General features: G+C 44.5%; 1 protein-coding gene across 11 annotated transcripts in view; it reads right to left on the reverse strand.

The window, feature by feature from the left end:
• Positions 1 to 499: 499 nt before the first annotated feature.
• The window catches only part of FHIT (fragile histidine triad diadenosine triphosphatase), a 1,420,480-nt gene continuing 1,393,601 nt past the window's right edge, over positions 500 to 27,378 (reverse strand). For all 11 annotated transcript variants that reach the window (XM_024746516.1, XM_024746512.1, XM_024746515.1 and 8 more), the window contains 2 exons: positions 24,568 to 24,674; positions 500 to 804 (listed from right to left, as the gene is read on the reverse strand). In XM_024746516.1, coding sequence (XP_024602284.1) covers positions 24,573 to 24,674 — 102 coding nt within the window. In that variant the 3' untranslated portion in view covers positions 500 to 804; positions 24,568 to 24,572. The remainder of the gene's footprint in view (positions 805 to 24,567; positions 24,675 to 27,378) is intronic.

Below are 27,378 nucleotides of genomic sequence, written 5' to 3' on the forward strand. Positions count from 1 at the left end.
GCAGTGCTCTTGGCGTGTTTTACTTTTTCCTCTATAAACTCGAATCCCCTGTTTTATTAATCTACCAGAGGAAAGAAAGAGCCTACTTCTGTCATCCTTCCTTAAAGAAATTGACCGTTACGGGCAAGGGGCATGTTTCCTCAACCAATTTTGAGAGCTTCCCCATCCTTTTCCTTACATTCCTACCACTCCAGCAGCCCAGAACGGTGTCCAGTCAGCACATTACGTGTTTATTAGTTTCCTGAAGCTAATTTTGCCACCTTAAGCTCTTTCAGATCCATCTCTCTGCACCCAAGGCAGGAGGAGAATATAACCGAGGAAAAGGTGCACATTTCTTACTCTATTATCTTACCTACCACGAAGGAAACCCTGTAAATCTTCTCTCAGCCTTAACAAACCTTTGGTTTACAGGAAACACAGGAGATTTGATCTATCCTCAGTTGTGCCTTTCAGAGGACCCCAAACATCAATTTTTAAGTTAGCCAACATGCAAGCTAAATATTTTAACTATCATTTTATTTCCATCCAGGCCAAGGGACAATTTAGAAAAGGTTCTATTCTAAGTACATAGCCAAAGAAGTGTGGAAGGGCCACGGGGGCCGTTGTTCTGAAGGCAGCCTGTCAGTCGTTGTGATTGAAACATAACCCCGACTGCTTCCACAAGCATAATAAGATGCTTTGCAAAAGGTTGTCGAATTGTAGGATGTAATAAAGTCTGCTTAGCTTCATTTTCAGTGCCGCAGGGTCCTAAAGCACGAGCCCCATTTCCTTATGCCTTGGGACTTGTTTGAGTTCCTTTGGTGCCTGGAAATGACAGAACATAAACCAGACATTTAGTTAGAACAAATAGCATTTTTTTTGAACCATGGCAATAAACAAAATGTAAATTTGCTTACTGCCGATCTCTTAGATTGCCATTAACACGTTACACGAAGCCATATAGATGTGGGCCGGTGGCGTGACATAGGTGGATTCCAGCCCTGCAGATGCCCATACTCCCTGGATCTCCACCTGTTCTGTGCCTTCTGCCCACAGCCTAGGCCCCAGAGGTCAACCGCATGGTCTCTTAATCTGCTTTAAGGACGCAAGTCTTATATACAAAGTGAAGCCAATTCAGACCTCGAATTAGATAAGAATAGATTCTCAAATATAGACATTATCAGAAGTACCTGGCAAGCTTGTAAGAAAAACACGGATTTCTCCAGCCTGTCCTCCACATTCTGAATTAGCCGGTGTGGAGAGAAGGCCAAGAATCTGTGCTTGTTAACAAGCCTCCATACTAGTCTGAGGCACCCGCCGCTGGATCGGGGGAATTCTTGAGCTAGTATGTAGCATGCAGAATCAGCTTTACTTCAAGGCCAAGTTACCTGAAGGATTTAGGCCAGGCCTAAAACAAAGGACTTCTACTTATAAAATAGGAAAGTGGGGGAAGCCCTTTAATCTTATTTGCGGAAAAAAAAAAAAAAAAAAAGATAATTCCTAGCTCATAGAAATGTATTTCATAGCTCTGATACCCTCTCTTTACCCCAAAGGAGAATCTGTTGGATACTTGGCTTCTGGGCCTTACTCACTGGGATTAGTAACGTGGGTGTGGTCAGGAGCTGGATTAGCCGGGGCTAACTTGCTTGGGGGACATTACAAGGGCAGACCATTCCGGGAAAGGGAAAATTAAATAGGAGGGGGCGAAAGGGCAGAATTTTACAGGCTACATTTCATACAATTTGGGGGAGGGTGAAAGAAAGGGCTCTTAGGAGATACTAGGGGCAGCTACCATGGGTGTGATATATGAAGAGATTTTGAGAACCACTGTGGAGAAGCACAAATGGACTTTCCTTCAGGGTTTTCCTTCAGAGACTTCAGTGAAGATTTACATGGCTTTTCACTTACTGTTCGCTATTTATGGCTTAGAGTGCAACACTGTGGACACAGACCTGGGAGGCCAAGGTGCAAAGACCCGGCTTCCTGCTCGTTCCCGTGTGTAGTTCAAGGATATGCTCAATACCTCTCAATACGGGCCCATTCAACCCCACTGGGTGAGGACACACGGGCACACACTTCAGCCTCTGGTTCATGCAGTGAGCTTTTAGTGAGTCTAGCGCTATACTTTTTCTGTAAGTTCATAAGAAGGCCAGAGAGCAAAGGGCAGGCAGGGCATCCCTTTGGAATTACATCTGCTCCCTTCCAGGATCCAGAACACAGAAACCAACTCACTTCTGCTTCAGCCTTCACACTTCGGTTCAGGATCCCCTCCCCGCCTCCCCAGGTCCACTGATGTCTGTAAGTGTGGCGTGGAAAGTAGGGGGTAGGTACCAGTCAGTTTGCATCCCCCCCAACCCCCTGCAGAAGGGGGCCTGTCTCATTCCTGTGTGATGCTGGGATCTTTCCCTGTTGTTCCCAGCACCACCCATCTGGCTTGCACACATGTGTCATCTCCCGATCATTCATCATTGCCCTTGTCCTTGAACGATTATTGACTCTGAGTCAGAGGCACCTGTGCAGGCCTGAAAATGGATGTGCCCTTTCTTTTCCTCCGCCTCACCTGTCGAGGGCAGATTTATGTCCTAGGAAAAGTTTCCCTCGGTTTTATTTTTGGTCTTTTAAACACCGTGGCCCTGTGTTATTTCCTTCACCTGCCCTTCCCGACACCAGCCCTGTAATTTCTGAATCTCCCTGGATGCCTGTGCGTCCATTCCTGAGCGGGCCTTCTGTCAGTCTGCTTCTGATGCTTCTGCAAAGCATGCCTCACACGGCCTTGGCATTCAAGCTGTCCGCCTGGCTACTTAAGGCTCTGTCTTCAGCAGTTCCTTCTCTCCAACTAGCCTGGAAGCTTGTGGGAGGCAGAGTCCGCTTTTCATTGCCAGAGCACAGCGAGTGAACATGTTGGACTTTGAGACTTGGGGCGGAAGCCCAGCCTCGTCATTTACTGGCTGCGTGTGTGTGTGTGGGTGACGTAAGACGTGCAAGGTTGGGGCTGCGGGAAGGACTGAGTGGGTGAACACACGTAAAGTGCTCAGAGCCGTGCCTACCGCATCAGAAGGACCCACCAGTGTGAGCCTCTGCTGCTGTCCTCATCACTGCTTACTCTCTGTGTTGCACTGCCAGGCCGAGGCCACCAGGGAGCAGAGGCCCACGAGTGTCAAAGCAAGTGAAAGTCAGCGCTCAGCTACAAGGGGGAGATTCGGCCTCATTATCCAAGAGGGCACATCTGGGCAACGGACTCACCTTGCCATCTTCTGGTTGGACTACATGTACGACGTGCCCTTCATGTCCCCACTTCCCTTTGATCTCACCTTTAGGCAGTGGTGTTTCCAATGCCATTTGGGCGTATCAACAAATGTATTTACTGAAGCACGAAGAAGGCTCTAAGGAGGGTGCAAAGAGTTGAATAATGAGATCCTCAAGGCGCTTCCAGCCCATTTGGGGAAACCCATCACACAGGGTGAGGCAAGGCAGTAGATAATCGGGTGCCAGGTGAGCAGTCCAGAAAATGTGGGCTTTTGGAGTTCTGAGAACAGAAGCCCAGAATGTCTGAGGTTTGACTGATCCCCCTGAACACGTGCTTTTCAAGTATTTCTGTGTTCCTAAGGAACACAGTGAAGATGAGCTGGGACTGTCCCCTCCCCCTGCAAGGCCACGCTGGAGGAGGAACAGGTGGCATCACGGAGCTCAAAGCAGGGGCTGGCTTTACAGAGCAGGAAATGGAGACAGAAGGGAGGCCCCGTGGCTCTGCAGGGTAGAAGAGATTTTTGGAGAGGGGAGCTTTGAATTAGGAAGGAAAATAAAACAGTCCGATGGAGAAGATGTAAGTAAGTTTTGTTTTGTTTTGTCTTGTTTTTTAACATCTTCGTTGGAGTATAATTGCTTTACAATGGTGTGTTAGTTATTGCAGCTCTATTTACAACAGCCAGGACATGGAAGCAACCTACGTGTCCATCATCGGCTGAATGGATAAAGAAGATGTGGCACATACATACAATGGAATATTACTCAGCCATAAAAAGAAACGAAATTGAGATATCTGTAGTGAGGTGGATGGACCTAGAGTCTGTCATACAGAGTGAAGTAAGTCAGAAAGAGAAAAACAAATGCCGTATGCTAACGCATATATACGTAAGTAAGTTTTGAGTAAGATCTGCTGTGTGGGCTGTAATCCTTTCACCCATCTCTCCCTGAAACCTTCAGGCAAGTCTTTGGAGTCGATTTGCAGTTTGTTGTCCTACCTGAGTAAGTACAGGGTAAAAGCAGGGGGCCAGGGGATCCCAGCCGGGGTCTGAACTGAACCACGCCAATGTTTCCTTAAACATGCGAGCATCATCAGACTTCCATCAGGCAGAGTCCTCTGTTTCCAACAGTTCCAACCACCCTCTGCGTACATTCAAGGGAACCTCTTCTTACTGTGTCAATGAAGGAGACTCTTCCCTATTAACCCTGTCCCTCCTCCATCCTAGAGGCCCAGGGGAGGAGGCCCCTTCTGTCTTGAAGCTAAGAAAACAGATCACTGTCTCTCTTTCTAAAGATGAACCTGGGTGGGAGCTGACCCCAGGTAATTTACCTTGGTAGAGTGTCAAAGGAACTTTGGGGACCATAAAAACACAATCTGCCTTCCTGTTTCTTTAAAGTAGTGTCTCTCACCTAGGCTGCTTTGTGGTTTAGACCCCCTGGGGAGGTCTAACCGATGCCAAGCCTTCACCCCAGCCCTAGAGATTCTGATCTAACCATCTGGAGTGTGGCCTGGGCTGGCAGGGAATTATTAAGTGTGAAGGTGAAGCCTCCAAGCTTGTCTCTCTCTTCATTCAATTCCAGAGTGTGCTCCCAGGAAAATGCTCCAAAGACCCAAAGCAATTCAGTTGCTGGAGACAGGTTTCAGGAGCCTTCAGTGGCAAATATTCAACTTCTACTAAGGCTGTCTGTCCTCTGCCCTCTTAGCAGAGCCACATGTACGGGACAAGTATTGTCCATCAAAGGTAGTGCCTCTTGCCCACAAGGATGAATAAATTAACTTGTTTTGCCTCCATCCCAAAGCTGACACAGAAATGGTTTTAAAACAGAGTAACTACACTCGCCCACAAAACAAAGCTGTGAGACCCTAACATAAAATTCCTCTATAATAGCTCTCACTGTTTTTTTAAAAAAAAAGTAATTCTTGGTTTGTAGCAGGCTGGAGATACAGGCAGACAGCCATGGAAAGTCATTTTGCTCACAGCAAAAGCAAGGTGAGCCATTTTCTAAGGGCAGGCACCCCTGACCCCTGCTTTTCAGTTTTTTCTTAATAACGTGGCCTCAGAAATTGGACCACAAAAGCTGCTGATGGCAATCTCTTACAGTACGTGGGTAAAGAAAGAAGCTGGGGGAGAAGAAATGGGAAGGATCAGAGAGCCACTCTGACTATGAACCGAGGCGATGCAGTTATCCATCCATTTACAGCCAGGAAGGGGTTACCCTTCCCCAAGGGCAGTGGCCAGAAACCCAGTGATGTGAGGATGGACTCAAGAGAGCAGGGCAACTTCCCTGCAATTTTTCTCACTCAAAACTGTTCCTCTGTGGCTGGTTACACCTGCGGATCAATAACACAGCTTCCTACTACGAGAGGGTGTTACTTAACTTCCCTTTAAACAGGGTCTGTTTCCCAATCCTCCGCATCTGTCACCTTGAGCGGGGCACAGAAAACAGTTCTGGGTACCATGTGGCCAGCCCCCCTCAGGGGGAGAGATGCAGACCTCTGCCCTGAGGCGGGGTCGGGGCTCACCCCGGGGCTGTCCTTTATGGAGTGGCCACAGACTCAGCATTGTCACTCTTCTCTTTGAAGGGATGAATCAAACACAAAGAATATTACTCAGCCATAAAAAGAAACGAAATTGAGTTATCCGTAGTGAGGTGGATGGACCTAGAGTCTGTCATACCTAGAGTCTGACTTCTGAAGTAAGTCAGAAAGAGAAAGACAAATACCGTGTGCTAACACACACATATATATGGAATCTAAGAAAAAAAATGTCATGAAGAACCTAGGGGTAAGACAGGAATAAAGATGCAGACCTACTAGAGAACGGACTTGAGGACATGGGGAGGGGGAAGGGTAAGCTGGGACGAAGTGAGAGAGAGGCATGGACATATATACACTACCAAACGTAAAACAGATAGCTAGTGGGAAGCAGCGGCATAGCACAGGGAGATCAGCTCGGTGCTTTGTGACCGCCTGGAGGGGTGGGATAGGGAGGGTGGGAGGGAGACGCAAGAGGGAGGGGATATGGGAACATATGTACATGTATAGCTGATTCACTTTGTTATACAGCAGAAACTAACACACCATTGTAAAGCAATTATACTCCAATAAAGATGTAAAAAAAAAAGTAAATAAAAAAAAAAGAATAGTGACCATGCAAGAATGATGATGCCAGCGCTTGTGGCTGTGAGTGATTTATGCAGCCCGGCATCCCCTCGTGTCCTGGCAAACGAAGCTACACAAGCTTTGAGGCTAGGTGTTGGGAGGGAGATGAAGCAGAGCAAACCCCCCGCTAGGCAGCTCGTGCCGCTCGTGGGCATGTTCTCCTGTCCCACTGGAAGGCAGTAAGGCTTCCGTCTTCCGTTTGGTCCATGGACATTCACGTCCCCGTATCTGTGCCTCGCAAAGACTCTCCCTAAAAGGCTTCCTCGTTCTGACGGAGTTGAGGAAGAACAGCCTTTATTTGTCTCTAAATCTTTAGCTGATATTACTTTTCCCCAAGACTCAGTGGAAATGAAAAAGGATTACTTCGTATTTCCTTCCGTCTTCCACAAACGAAACTAATTTTGAGAAAGAGAGTCCCTACAATGTGAAACACTTTCCCTTCCTTCAAATCCTCCAAGGGGTAAAGGAAAAGCTAAGAGGCCCGCGTGCTTTGTCATTTACTTTGTCTGACAGCAGCTTCTTATCGTGCTTTTGAGGGTGACCTTCCTCCAGCATATTCCTTCGCTCTAGTTGTGCTCTCCTGTTATAACAGAATTTTCGAGCCAAGCGTGGAACAGGCTACCTTTGAGAATTAATGGTTCTGAGAGTTTGCTGAGTGTGTTATTTAATTAATGGCACTTGTGTCTGGAGTGTCTACAGCTCTGTAGCTGAATAAAAGGTATATTTGCTGAGGGATTATAGACAAATACTCAAGGATCGTGACGGTGAGAATTTGTCGGGGTTCAGCACGTTTAACAGCCTAATGGGGTCATTATGTTTTTTCCTCTCCACCATTTAAAAGGCACTGAAGTTGATAGAACTGTGTTCCGTTTGCCTTGTATGTAAGCTGAGATTACAATCCAAAAAAATCCTTAGGCTAATGGGTAAAAGTCTGTTACCTGAAGCCGAGCCTCTCATCAAAAACAGAGATGACATCTTTAAGGTTGTATTTTAATGCTATGAAACTGATGGTCAAATAAGTTATGGTTTACTTCAGTTATTCACAAATAGGCTAACGTGAATTACGTTTAAGTTCTATGTGGCACCAAAAGATCAAGGGTAGAAAACTGGCAAGAAAACAGTTGAAGGCTCCTGGGAATAGTGCCTGCTTCTCCCGAGTTTCTAGCGCTGAGGATGAAATGCAGATTGTGAAAAGACAAAGATGAACATACCCCGTAGAGAGGTGTCAGCTGCCCATGTAGGGAAATCTCTATGGCTCCATCTCTACATGTGTCCAGATAGCCCGTAAATGCAAAGGGTCTAGTTTTAAGCCTGTACCATCACTGAGCAAGTTGTATCTGCTCTCTAGACCACAGTTTCTGCCTTTGTAAAACCACAGGTTGAAGTAATGGCTCTTTAAACTCCCTTCCAGCCCAAAGACGCTCAGAGTCTCGGATTTTTCTCCGTAGGGAGATGGAAACTTTCTCTTCCGCTGATAGGAGAGATAGCTGATTGCTCACCTTGGGGATTTAAGGGTTATTTTGTCCAGGAAGAGACCCCTGGGGAAATGCAGAGCCCTATAAATGTGCCCTGCAAGGGGGCTAGGAGGCTCACCTATTCTCTAGAGCTCAGGTGGATGGTCCAGGGGAGAAGGCCTCGAGCCAGGGGCGCCCCCCCTGCCCCACCCTGTCCCTCCCACTGGAGACCTCCCCACCCCTGGCAGACAGTGGAAGCAGAGGCACTGGCTCAAAGGGCTCAACTGGAGTGAGGAGAGAGGCCCTGAAGGCTGTGCTCAGAAGCTTCTCTTTTCTGGGTGGGAGGGAAAGCCATCCGTCCAGACCATCGATTGGCCAGCTCCTGTGCTAGGTGTGTGCAGCCTTACTCACGGAGAACTCATTTAATCTTCACTTCAGTCCCGTGGCGTAGATGTCAGGACCCCAGTTTAACAGCTGGGAAAAAGTCACACAGTAAGTGCAGGATTGGAACCAGATCTCCTTAACTCCAGAGCTCAACCCCTTTTCACAGGTGCAATGTCCAGCATAGTAGCCGCTACCCACACATGGTGAATGAGCACTGAAAAACGTGGCTAGTCTGAATGGAGATGGGCGGAAAGTATAAAATATCTACCGGCCTTCAAAGACTTACTCTAAACAAAGAATTTAAAATATCACATTATTTTTTTATATTTGTATAATTTTTATATTAGGAATTTTTCATATTATAAAGATATGATTAAATTTGGATATATTGGGTAAATATAACATATTATTAACATTAATTTAATCTGTCCTTAACGTGGCTTGTGGAAAATGTAAAAGGACATGCGTAGCTCACATTCTGTTGCTATTGGACGGCACTGCTCTAAGACAGTACCCTGGGGTGCAGGCTCTGGGGAGAGCACACAGTGAAGCTGCTCTGGGGGTGGGGGGACCCCTGGGAGTATCTAAAGGGTTGACTTAATATTTAAGAGCATGGGCTCTGGGCTCAAGTTAGGCCTGTGACTTGTTAGCTGTGCAACCTTGGTCAAGTTACTTTGCCCACCTGTGCCTCAGTTCCATCATCTATGTATCAGGAAAATAGTAGCGTCTACATCATAAGAGTTGTTATGAGGACTAAAGATGACACAAGTGAAGCATTTAGTGTAGTACCTGGCCCAGAGAGAGGTCTAGATTCTAAAGAAATACTGTCACTCGTCCATTCACTCGGTGTTTTTGAGCACCCCTGAGATGCCAGGCACTGTTCTAAGTTCCAAAGACAATGGCCCTGTCCTCGGACACTTATTTGCTAGTGGAAGGTACAGACAAATAAGTCTGTAATATGATGACAGGTGATCGCGAGCCCTATGAAGAAAAATAAGGCAAGTTTAAGGGATAGGAGGAAACGGGGCTCTATTTTAGGTTGGGAACTTGGGGAAGGCCCTTCTGAGAAGATGACATTTCAGTCAAATACAGAATGGAGGGAGGAAAGGAGAGAATTCCAGGCAGGAGGGACAAAAAATGCCAGGGCCCGGAGGCGGGAGCTTGTCTGACATAATCTAGTAAGCGCCAGGGAGCAGGAAAGCTGGAGGCAAGAGTGTGGGGCAGAGTCAGGGGAGATGAGACTGGATCCTATCCTGAGTCCTTCTCTGTGGCCTACAAGGCCTCCTGTGATTAGGTCCTGGTTGGCTTTACAAAGTATAGGGGAGGGACATGATCTGATGTCCCACTTAAAAGGATCATAAACTTAACATATTTCCTATTTTGATATGTTCATTCTTTTGTATGACCTCGGGTGAGTTTGAGGGTATAGATGTGTATTTTAAGAGTCAGGTCAACAGTTGACGTAAGATACTCTATATAAAGAAGCTATATTTTTAACTGCAGCATCATGAAACCTTACCCAGAATGAGGGGAGTTCTTAGGTTTTATTGGAAATAATTTTCTTTTAAACTTTTGCACTACTTTTCATTTCCATTGAGTGTCATTCTTTTGAAGGATTAAAGAAATAAAAATTAACCACAAACAAGATCATCAAACTTAAAAAGAAAAAAAAAAAGAGAAAAAAAAAAACCCTGTTCAGATAGACAACAGATCCTTGAAAGGAGAGTATAAAGCAAACCCTTGATAAATGCTTGTCACAGATAAATGCTGATTCACTGCCTTGGGCATATTCCTTTTTCCAAACGGATAACTCTGGAATCTGCAGGAGTCACCAGAGAGATAAGAGAGGGGGCAGAGTTCTAAGGGGAGCACTGTTACAGAGCTTCCCTTTCCCATAACTGTCTATGACTCTGGCTTATTTCTAATTAAAAAATGATTCATGCAATATCATGGGCTTTCACTTCTTCAAAACAATACCACCCTATCAGCTTGCAGCTCAGAATGCCCACAATTCTTAACTTTTTTGGAGCCTCACTGGAACACGATATGGAGATTTGGAGGAAAATGGCTAAGAACATCTCATTATATTCAAGGCCACTTTTTGCCTTTCTTAAAGGAGTGAAAATGATGTGCCGGTTTTTATCGCCCTTCTTGACCTAAAGATATCTGCTGGTGGAAAGAGAATCCTCAGTTGGGCTCTTCTAATGCTTTAATTATTACGTGATCTATCATCTTACGCGAGGACTCGCACACTTCGAAAAATCTCTTAAATGCGCCTTAAAATTGATTGGCTAACCCTAGACCGTGGGGCTGGCTCTTGCAGGGCAGGTAATTGTCTGTGGGCATGGGGTGGTAGACACAACCGACACAAAGTCAGCCACTTTATGGTGGGATAAGGTAGAGAAATCGATCTGGCCACAGGTAGCACTGACACTGCACTGCCGACCTGCGCAGAATGCTGTTACACGCTTGCTTGTTCTTAAATCAGTAATGTTGCTTCAGGTTCATCATCAGCATCTCTGGGGCAGGGACGCACTTCACCTACTGTGCCTCAGACGGTGTCGGGCTCCGAGTGGGACCTCAACCAAGAGTTGGTGCTTGAGTTCTAGAACCTCAAGGTTAAAGAGGTCCTCTAGGAGGCAAGCGATCTGGGCCCACGTTGTAGCCAGGACTCTTGATGCCAAGTAAGGAAACCCCATTTCAAATGAGCCTCCAGAGAAAAGTGCCTTTTCGACCTTTTAACTATGAAGGATGGGGTGGCTGTAGACAATTCTTCTCCTCCCTTTATCTATTGTCTCCCTTTCCTCTGGGGCATTGTCCTGCATCAGACTTCTCCAAATATAAGCAGGATGAGTGCCAGTAGCCTCAAGTCTAGTCTGTATCACCCCCTTCTAGGACTTCTCTCTCTATGTCCATACACCAAACGGTAGAGAAGCTCTCTAACTGGCCAAGCGGGAGTCACATGCTTACAACTGTGGTTTTGGAAGAGGTTGGCAGTTCCCAAGTCCCATGTCTGCTACACGCGTCCTATTTTCCGTTTGACTCTCTCAACTGTTTTCTAAATGTTTTTGAAATCCAAGGGCTAATTAAAGACTTTTGGTGAAAACCCCCTATCTCTAAGGGAAACCCTAACTGAAAGGTTTTGCATGGAGCCCTTGGGAATCCTCACTGATTCCAGGAATGCAACATCTTATGCCTTATGGTCCACGGTGGATTAGCTGTGATTCACTCCTCTTCATCAAATGCAGTTTTAGTTTTCAGGCAAATATTCAGCCCATAGCCGACGCTGCAGAGGGAAACAGGACAGCACTGTCTCTTTGGCAGAGTGCTTGTGATGATTGGATAAGTGACCTGCGCAAAGCCCCCAGCACAGAAATCACCAGATACTGGTACTTTTCCTGAAGTTAGTGAAGAAGCCAGAGTAAGCTCTATCTTGCACCTCAGCTTCACTGTACAACTCTTGTCTTTAGTTAGCTAGGATTTAAGCAGAGGAGGACATTTCTATACAGAGACCCACCAGTTTTAGTGTAAAGTTAAGTGTGGGCTGCAGGGTCAGACTGCCTGGGTTACCCAGACTCTCCACGTATAACCTGAGAGTCCTTGGGAAAGTCCTAGAGCGACCGTAGGCCTAGTTTCCACATGTGAACATTGGGACAATACTAGAGGGTTGTTGTGGGGCTTAACTGAAATAAAGGCTGCGAAGTGCTTGGTATAACTTGCCCGTAATGAGATCTCCATAAGTGGTATCATTAAGAATCATTAATAATGAAGCATCCTCTGTGGTAGTTTCCCCTTCTCAGTTCCTGACATAATGATCTTCTAGGCCAGCGTGGTCCCTTCAAGTCAGGGAGGATGGCCAAGACGAGGAGAATCGACTTTCTGATGTAACAGTGTAACTGACAGTGGGGGTCTGGCTGCTCGCCGCGCAAAAGCCAATAAACAGGCAAGGTTGGTGGAAAGGAAAGTTTGCTTTAATTTGGATGCCGGCAAATGGGAGTGGGGGGGAGGGGGGGATGGAGGCAGACTTCTGTCCAAAGGCCAACTCCCCCCACCCCACCCGCCATTACCAGTGGGCAAGAGCTTTTACAGGCTGAGGGGGAAGGGGCTACATGCAGAAACAGCAGAGTCGGCTCCGACAGCCATCTTGAAACTGGTCATGGGGTGGTCTGACCAGTGTCATCTTGACTGTTTTAGGTATAGTTAATCTTCAGTTCCAGCGTCGGTTTGTTCCCACTTCCTTGAGGCCAATTCTCGGAATTATGGCAGCTTCTAACATGGCTAGAGTCTAGTCATCATGTAGTTGACTTCTCCCACCTCCTGGGGGTTTCAGTATCTACAAGACAGCTCACAGGACATGGCTGTGAATATTATCTATAGCCCTTGAGGAGGAACTAAAGGTTCTTGGCTTTGTTTACTAACTGAACTATTACTGTTTTGTCCTGTTTGACTGTTTTCCTTTGTTTCTGCATTTTCTCACTTGTCTGATAAACTTATGCTTCGGCTGAAGTTTTTTTCACAGAGAGAAGGCAGGCTGAGGACACGTGGGGGAAGGACCGTAGGGTCCTGCTCCGTTTCAGTAGTGGAGTGTCTGTGAAGAATATATGCGGCAATTATTCTTTTCTGTTTAAACTTATCCTGGAATAATTGAATATCCAGCCAGCAGTTAAACCATACATTAAAGTCAATCTCTTCCTTCCTTTTCTTTTGTCCTTAACTTAAAATTTTTCATTTATCTGATTTATTTTTAGTCCTTGTTACGGTGAAATATAACATATACAGAAAAGTGTGTGTGTGCGTGCGTGTATAGAGCTCACAGAATTAATACAAAGCCAACGTGTCGGGCTTCCCGGGTGGCACAGTGGGTGAGAGTCCGCCTGCCGATGCAGGGGACACGGGTTCGTGCCCCGGTCCAGGAAGATCCCACATGCCGCGGGGCGGCTGGGCCCGTGAGCCATGGCCGCTGAGCCTGCGCATCCGGAGCCTGTACTCCGCAACGGGAGAGGCCACAACAGTGAGAGGCCCGCGTGCCGCAAAAAAAAAAAAAAAAAAAAAAAAAAAAAAAAGCCAGTGTGTCTTGCCACCCACCCATGACAAGGAACAGAACATTGTCAGCCCTTCCACCCTCTCACTCCACACTCCCCTCCCCAATCGAAAGCTCCTCCTTGCCTCCTCCACAAAGGTAACCACTGGGCTGATTCTACGACGATTGCTTCCTTGCTTTCCTTTATAGTTTTACCCTGTAAATGAATGTATCTCTAAACGCTATAATTTTTCAAAAATTTTCACATTTTCAAAATTTATAAATTTTCAAAAACGCCTGTTTTTGAACTTTATGTGAATGCAATCTCACAGTATGTATTCGTGTTTCTGTTGTTCTGCATTCTTTAGACACTTGATATTTTCAGTCTTTTACAATTTTGACTATTGTGGTGGGTATTATAGTGGTATTTCATTGTGTTTAACGTATACATTTCCCTGGTGACTAAGGATTACTGGCCATTTTGAGACCTATTTTTTATGAAGTGTGTGTTCAAATCCTTTTGTATTTTCTACTAGGCTGTTGACTTTCTCTAATTGGCTTATACATTTTTTTCTTTTTCTTTAAAAATATTATCTTCTGGATACTGGCCCTTCATTGGTTGTATATGTGGCAAATAGCTTCTCCCACTCCGTGTCTTGCATTTTTCTCTCTTACTCTCCCTTAATGGTGTCTTTGATAAACAAAATTAATTTGAATGTAGTCCAGTTTATCAATCTTTTTTAATAATAATGCTTTCTGCCCTATTTAAAAAGTCTTGCCCTATAGCAAGACCGTGACAATATTCTCCTGTATTCCCTTCTAAATTTGCACTTCAGATTTTGAATTATAATCCACCTGGAACTGACTTTTGCATATGGTATGAGGTAGGGTATAGTTTCATTAGTTTTCTACATGGATATCCAATTTTTCCAGAACCATTTGTTGAAAAGATTTTCCTTTCCCCATAGTTCTGTGATGTCATTTTTATCTTATATCAAGTGTTCATATGTGCCTGGATCTGTTTCTGGGCTTTCTAGTTTGTTCCATCACTCTATTTATCCTTGTACCAACACCATGCTCTCTTAACTTTTGTAGCCTTGTAATAAGTCAATATCCTTTAGAGTAAGCCCTCCTATACTTCTGTCTTGTTCTTTTAATCGTCTCTGGCTTTATTTCCATCAATATTTTAGAACTAATTTTTCCAATTTTACAAAAAAAAAAAAAAACCCACCACCACCACCAAAAATTATGGCATTAAATTTATAGGTAAATGTGAGACAGCACTAAATTTATAGGTAAATCTGAGAAGACTTGAGTCTTTATAAAACTGAGTCACTCATGTCTCCATTTATTTAATTGTTCTTTAATGCCTCTTAATAACATTTTAGTTTTCTCTCTAGAAGCTCGCATATCTTTAATTATTCCTAGGCATTTGATTTCTGATATTAATATAAACTAACTTTAAATTTTTTCATACCCTGTGTGGTTTTATAGATGGTTTGTGTCCCCCCCCCAGATTCACACGTTGAAGCTCTAACTCCCAATGTGATAGTGATTGGAGATACGGCCTTTAGGAGGTAGACAGGTTTAGATGAGATCATGAGGGTAGAGGCCCCACAATGGGACTAGTGTCCTTATAAGAAGAGTGAGATTAAAGCTCACTCTCTCTTCTCCACAGGAGGACACAGTGAGAAGGTAGCCAGCTACAGGCCAGGAAGAGGGCTCTCGCCAGAACCCAACCATGCTGGCGCCCTTATCTTAGACTTCTAGCCTCCAGATGTAAGAAATAATTATCTGTTATTTAAGCCACCCAGTCTATTGTATTTTGTTATGATAGCCTGAGCTAAAACAATGGCCGAGAAATTCAAAACTTGCATATGTTCATCTTATATTCAGAGGCCTTGCTAAGCTTTCTGATTAATTTTAATTGTCTCTCAGTAGATTCTTTTGAGTTTTCTGCATGCATCACATTGTCTACCAATAATGATGGTTGTATTCCTTCCTTTCTAATCCCCCATCCTTTTATTTATTGTTCTTGCCTTACTGTACTACCTGGGACCTTGCGTACACTGTGAAATAGCAGGGCTAATAGTGAATAGTCTTATCTCATAGCAGTCTCAGATGAATAGTGCTCAACATTTCATCCTTAAGTACAGATTCCTTCCTAGCTCTAGTTTTTCTAGAACTTTTACGTTTATGAAGTTGGATGTTGAATTTGATCAAATTTTTGATTTTTTTCAGCATCTACCGAGATGATCCTATCATTTATCCTTTATTAGTCTGGTGAAAGGCATAAGATTAGCCTAATGTGTTATTCTTTTCATAGATCATGCACACACATTGCAATTAATCTGTCTGTCTACCTATAGGGTATCCTTTTAAGACGGTGGCATCTGTGTCTCCACATGCAATTAGTCTGTCTTTTTCCTTTCTGTTATGTTCCTGTCAGGTACATGTGTAAGGCAACTCATATAACAAATTGAGAAGTGGGAGAGGTTTTTCTTTTTCCTCTTCTCTGGCAGAATTTGTTCCACCAGTCATAAGATTCTTATTGAGAATCTTATTCAGATTCTTGTTTCTTTCTTACTTGTATGGTAGAATTCACCAGTAAAGCTATCTGGGCCTGACATTTTCTTTGTGAGAAGGGTTTTAATTCAGGTTTGAGTTCTTTAATAGTTACTATCATCAAATTATTCATATTTTTCACTTAGTGTCAGTTTGGGTAAACTGTATTTTTTTCTAGAAAAATAAATTTAATCCCAATTTTCAAACTTACCGGTCTAAGATTATTCATTATATGCTCTTCTCCTTTTTAATGACTGCAATATCCACAAAGATGTTTAGCATGTTACCTTTTAGCTTTCATTTTTCTCTAATAAATGCATATGAGTCATAATTAAAAGTAAATCACCCTCTGAACACACCTTTAGTTGCATCCACAAGCTTTAGCCTTCTTCATTCAGTTCAAAATTGTTTCCAATTTCTACTTGATTTCTCCTTCTTTAGAATCCCTTTTGTATGAGTCTGCTGGTGGTGAATCCTCTCAGCTTCTGTCAGGAAATATGTTTGTTTCATCTTCATTCTATAAGAATATATGAACTGGGTATGGAATCTAGGTTGGCAGCTATGTTTTTCAGCTCTTTAGAGATGTCATTCCATGGTCCTCTGATTTTTCTGTTGTTGTCTTTGGTCTAATTATTACTCCATTGAAAGTAAGTTATTTTTTTTTCTTTTTACTATTAAATCTAACAAATTACTGTTTGGATCTGATTTTCTGCAGTTTTACATGATGTGCCTAGGTACGTATTCTATACCCCCCACTCTGGGTTTGGTGTGGTCTCGAATAGTTGGATTGATGACTTTTGCCAGTTTTGAAAAATTCGCAGCCATTATCTCTTTAAGTATATCTTCCACTAGAACCCTATTTTGGAACTGTACATAAGTATCTATTAGACTTTCCCAGAATGTTCTGTATCTTCTGACCTCTCATACTTTTTCCCACTCTCCTTTCATCTCTTCATGGTTCATTCTGAATATTTTCATATGGCTCATCTTTAAGTTCACTGATTCTTTTTTGGCCTGTAAAAAAGATGCTGCTAACTTCATTCATCGGGCTACTGTATTTTTCAGTTATAGAATTTCTATTTGGTTCTTTTTCACATCATCTCTGTACTTTTAATAGATTCCAGCTTTCTGCTGAATTGTTTTTTCAACCCGGTCCTTTCTATCCCAAAAGAAAGTAAACACAGTTATTTTAACGGCTGTGTCTGGGGATTCTAACCTTGTTTATATTGACTTGTCTCCTCATGCTACTGTGCAGAGTGTGTGTCTGCGTGTGTACGTATACACACTCGTATTGGGCATTCTATTTGAAAAAAAAATTATTTACAGAAATAATTTAAGATCTTGAATGGATTTATTTTCTTCCAGAGGTTATTTTTTTCTTTGCTTCTTCCAGGAACCCCATGGGACTAGCAATTTAAAATCACCTTACTTCAATTTCTGGGACTGAGACTTTCTCAACTGCCCAGATGTTTTGAAATTGGGCTGCAGTTGATACCAAGGCTGGTTTACATCTGGCTCACTCTTTCTCCAAGGGTATCACTTTCCCAGATCTTCACATTCCCATCCAGGTATGGGAGATTTAGAGAGGGCCCTGCCATTGGCACCCCAGCTTTTATTGCTTTAGCTCCATCTGCCTCTCTAAGACTCATCAATGCCTTCAGGGGACAGGCAACCCTTCACCCTGGGCTCCTCTCTCTGCATTTCTGTCCTTTCTTGGATCTTGACCCTGTACTCTTGTGATACCTTTTTACCTTTAACAGATGTTTTCTTATACTCTTGTGTAATTTTTCTAGTTGAACACAGTGGGTAGGTTGATTCAGATTATTTGGTCTGTTAAAAGCAGAAGCCACAGTTCTTTTTTGGTGGTCTCAAAACAGCCTGCCCTACAGGTTTTGTTCTTTAATTACTGTTTGAACTAATTTCTCATAACTCAAACATCTCCATCGTTTATTAATTATCTTTAAAATAGAAATCAGAGGGAACATAATGCATCTACACGGTGGCATAGCTGACGGGACCTCGCAGTCTCCATGGCCCACCATTCATTATAAATTGGAGGTAGCAGAAGATACTACAGTGTCTTCTGGATCCTCAGAGAAGTATTAAATCCAGAAGGAGCACAATTTAGAGCTGCTTTTGACAGTGTATCCTGAATTGATTGGTTGCATGCCCACATGATAATTGGATTGATGCCCCTGGAGTGTCAAAATAATGGAGCACTTACTATATAAGAGGTGGCTGAGGGACAGGTTAGGCATAGGCTGGAGTGGACTGCATAGCTACTGCATAGCTAGTAGTAAATGATGAGTCAAAGATCATTCAGGTGAATTTTCATAGCCTTTCTTCCTATTAACTGCCCACGACCTCTAGGAGGGTCTTTTCCCCCCACCTTCCTTTCTGGCAGAGACAAAGACAAAATGAGAAGAGTGGAAGAGTGGAGAGAAGCAAGTAGAAAAAGAAGAGTCTTGGCAGTGGGTAGACATTTCTAGGAGGTTTTTCCCATATGAGAGTATGCGGGTTGATATGTGATAAACTATCCATTTCTGGAGATGAGATGAGGATGAAGATGATGGTGATGATAGGCTTTATCATCATTTTGCAAGATGCAAGGAAAGCTTGAAACTTTTTAAAAAATTAATTCATATTTTTTGGCTGCGTCGGGTCTTAGTTGTGGCACGCGGGACCTTTCATTGCCGTGCACGGGCTTCTCTCTAGTTGTGGCGCACGGGCTCCAGAGTGTGTAGGCTCTGTAGCTGCGGCTCACGGGCTTAGTTGCCCTGAGGCATGTGGGATCTTAGCTCCCTGACCAGGGATCAAACCGGCGTCCCCTGCATTGCAAGATGGATTCTTAACCACCGGACCACCAGGGGAGTCCCAAGCTTGAAACTTTTAAAATTTACTTTTGGGATTTGGACTACACTTTTCCGAAAAGGAGACTCCGTGCTGATGGATCATGTATTTCCAAGGTTCAGAAGAGTTAAAATTGCCTACAGGACACCAGTCATTTCTACCACCAGTCGAATTAAATCTCAACAGAACAGTTCTGTAGATTCTTTTAACCATTACTGGCCTGGGAAATCTTTTGCCTGAACTGTTAGGGACATTTTAGAGAAAGCTGGATCTTGGTAAAGCATTTTAAAAATAATGAAATAGAACTAAAAACCCATTTTGGAGCCATGGGGTGGACTTATCTAAAAGAATGTTTATAAAGGGAGGTTTTTAAAGTACAACTAAATGGTTCTTCTTTTGAGTTATGATAAAATAACTCATTTAATGGGACATTAGATTTGATTATTTCTAAAGTCTCTATGATTCTATGGTTTATCATTCCCAATTTAGGCCATAGGGGCTTGATTTATATTTAGCTGATCCAAATAACTGAGTTTTTAATTCCTTGCTACTGAAATTTGGTTCTGTAAACGTAGTCTACACAGAAGGAGGGAAGAGGCAGCATAATCCAGTAGAAACATGGGCAGGAGAGGAAGAAAAAGCAAACTAAAATATCTTTGTTTAAGATGATGGATCCTTTATCTAAAGAGCGTAAGAACATACTAAAGTATCAGTATCCTTAAACAAGGGCAAGGGATCGTCTCTTACACTTCCGTGCTAAAGAAAATCTTTTCTTGTATCAATCTGGAGACGGGCTGAAGGAGTGCTGGCCAACACTTTCCTTGGTATTGAAGACACCCCGACGTGGGGATTACCTAGGGGTTTAGGACTGAATTGGCCAAGGAGCTGAAGTTAACTCTTCCTCTTCCCTGAGGAAACATGAATACTATGATCTGCTCCTTGGGTCTTTCTCACTGGAGGCTGCTGAGTTGAGAGGAGACCCTCTTGGAGAAGGCTGAGATTTTTTCTAAGCCGTTGAGGTGGATTTCAAAAGGTACAATTCAGTGACCAGAACGTGTGCTAAATAAGTAAACCTGTCCTTTCTCGTTCACTTTGACTATCCACGATTATGATATGTGTGGTCCAGTGGCTGAAATTATGGTGATTTTTTCAAAAATTCTAGTGTCAAAATTTTGCCTTGACAGTACATCTGTAGCTACTAATAATTCTGTTTTGGGCTGACTCAGTTGCTTTGAAATTGCACGGCTGTGTTATAAGTAAATGAGAGGCAACCAATTATCTATAAAGTAATGGCAGGCACAGAGGAGAGTCTGATGAATTACAAATGAACTCTGCTGACACAGCAGGGTGTGGAGACCTGCTCTGCTCTGACTTTCTATCAGTCAGGGGTGATGCTTGCGTATTTTACAAACAACACACCCCACCCAATTACAACATGGGGTGGGAGTGGGGACAGGAGGTGATAATAAACAAGGGTGTGCAGTGGCAGCAAACCCATGTACTAAGTACCTAGAGAAAAATACTATGTTCCAGGAAGGATGCAAGGTTAGATAAGAAATGCAGATCCACCGTCATCTAATATGATTTATAACATACACTAAAAGAGCCATCACAAAACCCCTACCCAGGAACTCAGCCCAGTAGGGGGAGGCAATACCCCTACCCAGGAACTCAGCCCAATAGGGGGAGGCCCAATAGGGGGAGGCAACGCATAAATTCACCTAAGCAGAAGGCAAATGCTGAATTCCTGGAACCAAACGAAGGATGGCTTCAAGAGGCAGAGGAAACCGTTTCTAGTTTGGGAATGTTTATCTCTGTGGTCCTCTGGCAGTCTTGTCCATGCTGAGGATTAATCTGGGTTTATGCATAAAGAAGCTATAGAACAAGGCTGATTACTTACTGAGGGGTTGCTAGGTACTTCCCTACCAAGCATTCAGCAGAGAGCAGCTCTTTGCCTATTACAGTCCCGTTTCCTAGATAGGGCATCTCTGGGCATGAGATGCAGTACGCTGGTTGTTAAGGTAGACGAATGGCAAACAGATCCAATCGGCCCAGAGACTGAGCGTGCCTGTGGGTGCAGGGCTTCCTGCCTGGAGTCCTTCATCTAGGTACCAGTTAGCGGCCTCGCATCCCCAGGGAAGCTCGCTCTGGCCTCCCGCGTGCTTCTCCCTGTGCCGGGGGAGAGACACGGGGAGAACTAGCTTAGGGGCTGGAGCAGGTCTGGAGTCAGCTTGGTCAGGTTTTGGATTCTGACCTCTACTGCTGTTTTCCAAAGATGGGTATCGTTGGCCTGTTTAAGATCATTTTAGCTGACCTACACTGAATCCCTCTGTAGGTAATTCTCTTTTAATCCTTTTGAATAGGGCAAATGGAGAGCCTTGGTTTGGTGCCAACCTCTCTGAGGATGACCAGCAACCTCAGTCCTGATAGCAACAGGCAAGCAACTATGCAGAGCTGGAACTCATCCGCACTGTTTTTCTTTCATGTTTTTTTTTTTTATGCTTAACTTCCAATAATAAGTAATACTTGTTTCTCATTGTTTACAATGTTTCTCATTGTTTACAATTGTTTACAGTGTTTACAACATTCTCAAAGTTTAAGATAACCTGAAATTTTAAAGGTGAATCTCACAAAGATGAGAAAAATCATGACAAAATGGGAATAAATGAAATTTGTGCAACACACGCTCAAGGCCATGTGACGTAGGCACGTGGTCGAGTGGTGGAGAAAAGAGGGCAGGAGTCGGCAGGTCTGGAAGTCAGCTGGTGCAAGCTCAGCCCCCTGCAGCCTGGCTGTCTGCTGCTGGGGAGGCAGGTGCTGGAGGGTGATGAACAGGACGGCGAGGAAGCCCAGTAGGGGAGGCACATCCTCGCCGAAGGGCCGGCGAGGCCAGTAGAGCAGGTGAAGAGGCTGAAGAGACGATTTGGAAGGCACGGGGGGGCTGGGATAGGGTGGCGGTGCTGGCTGGACACACGGGCTCTTCCAAGCAAAAGGTGGGTGGTGAGAGACGAAGGGAAAGGCTTTCGGGGTGGAACTAGGTTCAGGTCTGAGCTCTACCACTTACTCGCTGTTTACCTTAGAGTAACGCTTAAATCACTGAGTGAGTCTCAGTTTTGTCATCACCTGCAAGATGGGAAAATAAGAGAACCCAGGTCTTGTAAATTCTTGGGGCTGAGCCCCGTTGTATCTGGCTGTGTGTGTGCTGTGAGGCGTGCAGCTGTGCACAGTGAACGACATCAGAGCCTTTGAACTGGCTCTGCCCGACACTGACTGGACCTGCTGCTGAGGGTGTACTCAGGAGAGCTTGGAGAGGCCAAGTTTATCTGAATTTCAGATAAATACTGAATACCGTTTTAAGTCTAGGGACGTCCATATCTTTGCATGACGGCCCTATTTGTTAACCAACTGCAGAAAGTTCCACGAACCCCTTAACATTGTGTAGACATTCGGTGGATAGGTGCACGTTGAAAAGGGAGGAGAGTGGGTATCAAAGATCCAGGTGGACCAACTCCATGATCAGGTTTCCTAGATGAATGTTTCCTTTCCCCTTTGTCTCTAAAGAGAACTATATACAGTCCCTGTCTCACACTACAGCTGGTGAGGATGCTCTTGGTGAAATCTTAGGGCCCACGTTTAAGTCCCTCACCGCCACGTTACTAGCTGTGTGCTCACTGGCCGCATTATCCCTCCTGTTCTCATTCGCCACGTCTGACTGCTGGGAGAACTGAAGGGGATTTGTTTCGTCTGTAGCAAAAGACCCTTAAAGAGAGACGTTAATGTTAGTTCATTGAGAAATGCACAGGCTCTCTGGCAACAGTCTGTGTGACAAGTTACGGTGGATATCTTCCTGGCAAGACTTATGAGGCAAGTTGAATCACCTGGCAGACAGGCGAGTTAGGCCTCAAGGCAAGACAGAAGCAAAAGCTGACAAAGCAGAGTGTACAGGAAACTCAGGTAAGAAGTTTACATGCTCTAAACAGTCTAGAAAACACTTGTAAGATAGAACCCTACAATTCAGCAGGCCTCAGGAACAGCCTGGAGCTTTCCTGCCTCTCCCTGAAAGTGCCCATTACATAAGAAACCCAAAAAGAAAAAAATGCAGCCTAGAAAGTTGAGTCTGAAGAATGGTGACCCCGTTTGAACAGGACATCCCAAAATGACACACCGGCTTTCAGAAGAGGAATAGAACAGGGTTTGCATTCATGCCCATAGGCCTATGTTCTTAGGTAAACTAGCTAGATCCTAAGGGGAGGTGGAGGAGAGAAGGGGAGAGATGAGAAGGTGAACAGCGGTGGAAAAGCTTAAAAATAAAATATCAAAGACAGCTTCTGCTACCACCACGCTATATCCCTTCAGGCAACTGGGTGCAGAGCTGACAAGCCAGTGACATGGGAGAATGAAATAAGCTTTCTAGAATGCAAGGGCCTGAGCACACAGCATACGTGAACAGTAATGGAGGGGGAGGTAGCTGACACGGGGTCTTTAAAGAGGAGGTGGGGAGAGAAAGACCAAGAAATGCACATGTATTTTAAACTCACCAAAATAGACTTACATTTCCAAATGAAAACATAATACTACAACCACTGTGTTTTCTAGCTCAAAGTCATAACTACCAAGTGGTTGATACAATTTGACATAATTCAACTGCTACCAGTATTTGTTCACTAATTGCATTTTTCATTTGTATCTGATCTACTTCAGCTGCTTATAACATAAACACATTCACACAAGACCAGATGAAGCAGACGATTTTAGAAAAGAAAAACAATTTAGACAGGAGGCTCTTTATCTGGGGTCCGTAATTCCTAAGAAGGTTTATTAACAGGGGTGCCAGATAAAATACAGGACCCAGATACATTTGAATTTCAGAAAATGAATCATTTTTTTACTCAAGGTAGGCCCCAAGATTTCATGGCACACTATTTATTAAGACATTTCAGAAGATGCATGAGTCCCTTGACATTGTGTAAAAATGTGGAAAGGAGATTGGCTATAGCTTTCTATCAGAGTCTTAAATCTGTGATCTCCCAATAGTAAAACATCATTAACGGAAAGAGAGAATTCTCTTTGCCTGGCCTGAGCTTCCCGGCAGCCAAAGCCAAGGGGCCAGTTTACCGAATAGCAGCCAGGAGAGGAGGCCCAAGCGAAAGGAGAGCCTGCCTGGGTGTGGCGGAGCTGTTTCAGGGCTCCCTGCAGCCTGACGGGAGTCTGAGAGTTGAGCCTGAGGGCAGTGGGACCCCCTGGAAGGGTTTTGATGTTTTAAAGGATCGGGTTTGCCTTCCTTACAAACTACCTCCAGCTGCTGTGTGGAGATTGGCTTGCAGAGGGGCAGGAATGGAGAGGACAGAGGGGACAAGGGCCTGGGGTGGGCTGGAAGGAAGGGTTGCTTGCCTGTTGCTATCAGGACTGAGGTTGCTCGTCATCCTTAGAGAGGTTGGCACCAAAGCAAGGCTCTCCATTTGCCCTTCTACAGACCAGAGCGGTATGTAGAAGGTGATGGGGAGTCAGGAAGAGAGACCCAGAGGTTGGACCAAGTGCCTCAAGGGTCAGGGTCCTCTCCACTCGGGCTTTAATGTTTGTGCAACCACCACTGTAGAAAGTGGGAGCGGCTGCTTTTCTGCATCCTCATTATTTCTTTTCGGTACACGGGCCTCTCACTGTTGTGGCCTCTCCCGTTGCGGAGCACAGGCTCCAGACGCGCAAGCTCAGTGGCCACGGCCCACAGGCCCAAATGCTCTGCGGCATGTGGGATCCTCCCGACCGGGGCACGAACCCGCGTCCCCTGCATCGGCAGGCGGACTCTCAACCACTGCGCCACCAAGGGAAGCCCAATCCTCATTATTTCTTGAGTGAGGCTCTTGAGGGGGTTGGGGTTCTGAGTGATGATGAAGTAAACGTACAGCCTTTACCTGCGTCACTGAAAGTAGCCACGTAGCGCCGCGGCTTCGGCTGCCATCTCCTCTTCCGATCTCCACGAGGCTGGGGAGTCCTCCTTCTCGTTGTCATGTTTCTGGAGCTTTGGAGAAGAAAACTAGGCTCATTAATAGGCCCTTGGGATCTCCGTGAAAAAGTCTTGGGGGAGCGGCCGAACAGCATTCGCAAATCAGAGGCCGGGGGCGCGTGTCTTTGTTTTCATTGTAGTAGTTGCCAGAATTTGAAAATGGGGAGGTTTTGTGTACAAATCCACATTTCCAGCCTTTGTAATACAATAACTAGATTAGGCTGCTACATGTGGTCCCTTCACCGCCTTGTAATTATCTGCTGAGGTTGGGAGTGGGCGTCACAGACGGGGGACGTTCTGCATTTACCGAAACCCTCACCACTCTCAAACATTGCGCTTGGCCGGCATCATCCATTCGTTTTACTTCCCAGACGCTGAAGGCATTACGTTTGCCACCTACCCACAATCGTTCCCCAAGCTGGCCTGGGGTTTACGTCCTCTTCTCTTTGGCTTAGCCTCTGTTATATGAGCTCTGAGCAGTTTTGCTCAGCGAGCCAAAACAGCCCGGGGTTAATTTATGAGAATAATGAATAGAAGGGCCATGAGTACTGAGTAAGAAATAAAAGAGTACATGCATTAAAAGAGGCTTCAAGCAGGCAAACGGTAAAAAACAAAGAAAAACGAAATAAAAAATTAAATGAGGAAGCCTCAAAAAATAACAGTTGGTCTTAGACAAAGGAACCCTTTTAAAATCCTCTTCAGACACCCATATTTATTTAAAAAACATTTTGTATATGTCTCAGATTTACGTATTGACTGAATAAAATTTCAATTCTATCAGAGAGAGAGAGAGAGGGTGTTGTCAGAACTCTCTTCTTTAGAAGAGGTCAGTTTTTCACCTTAGTCTCCTATTGCAATTTAGTTTTATTAACTAAACTTGTTATTCCTGTGCGTGGCTCTACACACTGTAAAATGCTGAGGGTATAAATTCTTACAGGAGGCACAATGTACTATTTCGTGTTAAGTCATTTAGGGAGATTGAGGCAAACTGATAGCACCAATGATAACTAGTATTCATGATGTAAAGGGAGGTTTCTTCTTCACGTTATTATTTCCTTGTGCATCATTTCGTTTAATCCTTACAACAGTCCATACACAAGGCAGGCACTGCTTCACTCCTCACCAAGGAAGAAACTGAGTTCTGAGGACGTTCATTCACCTATTGGAGATCACCCAGCAAGGAGCAGTACTGCCAGGGGTGTCCCCGGCAAATTTTGCCTTTTAGTCTATCCTGGAGGAAGTGCAGTGCCACCAAAGAGTGAACAGCTCCACAGATCCTGCTGCAGCTCACCGGGTACCATCACCCAAAAGCCAGATCCTTTGACAAAGGAGCCCGCTGACTCAGGAAAAAAAGCCTCACGACTAAAATAGTGGAGTTTGCTATTTCAGGCCCAACTCATTCTCACTCTAACCCAGAGACACCCCCCGCCCCCCACCCTGGCAGCTTGCAGCCATGGAGAAATGTCCCCATTATTTCAGAGAAAACTTTGATACAGAAGGCAAAACAGTGAGGGAACAAAGATAGCTTGGCCCTCCAGCTGAGCACTATTTCTACCCAGCGTAAGTTTCAGCCTAAATGAGTTTCATTAGCATATAACCAGGACACAAACATGTCATGGATCTTCCGCTCAGAATCTGGCTGCCAGCACGCTGGTTTTACGTTTTGCCACATAGATTTAATTCTCCTTAGTGGAAGAAAACCACATTAAAAAGTCATTTCCCTCCTTGCAGAAGCAGATATGACGCAATGGCTACAGGCGAGGCAAACGGGATTGCGATTTTTCTACTCAGGAACTGATTTTCATTTTGATACTAGCTTTAGGTCTGTTATAAATCCATCTTGTAACAATTCAACAGGATGACAAGGAACGATGCGAAGCCCAGGCAATATGGCCTTCCCACTTCTGGTGTTGAAATCCAGCATTAAGTGGTCTCATCACACAGATCGTACCAGATGAACGCAAATAATTTAGGGCCTGCAAATGTTAATGCCTCTTCGGTTATTAAGCTCCCGTCTGCTATTGTCATATGCCTTACAGATGGCAACGTTGTGCCAATGCTTATAAGTTGTCTATGGAAAACAGGAAATAAGTAAAACAAAAACTAATTGTATTTGCGAAGCTCTGTTGTATATGGTTTTTAAAACTTAGGGGTTTCCCTCCTAAAAGCCCCAGATGGAAGCGTGTAGCTCTCCTTAGAACAGCCGTGCTCAACCGCGGCTGCCCACTGCAATCACATAGAGAACTTTAAAAACTACAGATGCCTGGCTCCGCCCCAGGGATTCTGACTTAATTGGTCTGGGGGGCAGCCTGGGTGTGGGGATTCTTTTCAAACTTCTCAGGTACTTGAGAAGCAGTGCATTTGAGAGAAGATTGTGTGTATAGACAGAGGCCATGCACGTAACAGAAATAATACCTTTGCCTTTAAACCTGTTGCCTACGACTCAGTCGACGGTATGGAGGCTTTCCTTTGCAAACCCTGCTCTGGAACTGTAAAAAGGGAGTAGTAAGAGGTGTGATTAGTGATGTGTGTGACACGTAGTAAGAGGTGCTGAGGGTTTGCTGCTGCTGCTACCATGACTATTATTATTATCATTATTATTATATGCTGGATATACGGTCCCCTGACAGTGACCAGTGACCAACCCACAGAGGTTGTTTCCAGGGGTAAAAGTGCCTTTACCATCCTCATGGTTTCCCAGGGACCTTTATCTTTTGGA

Source organism: Neophocaena asiaeorientalis, unplaced genomic scaffold (assembly GCF_003031525.2).
Source record: "Neophocaena asiaeorientalis asiaeorientalis breed wild unplaced genomic scaffold, Neophocaena_asiaeorientalis_V1.1 scaffold251, whole genome shotgun sequence".
NCBI classification, from domain to species: domain Eukaryota; kingdom Metazoa; phylum Chordata; class Mammalia; order Artiodactyla; family Phocoenidae; genus Neophocaena; species Neophocaena asiaeorientalis.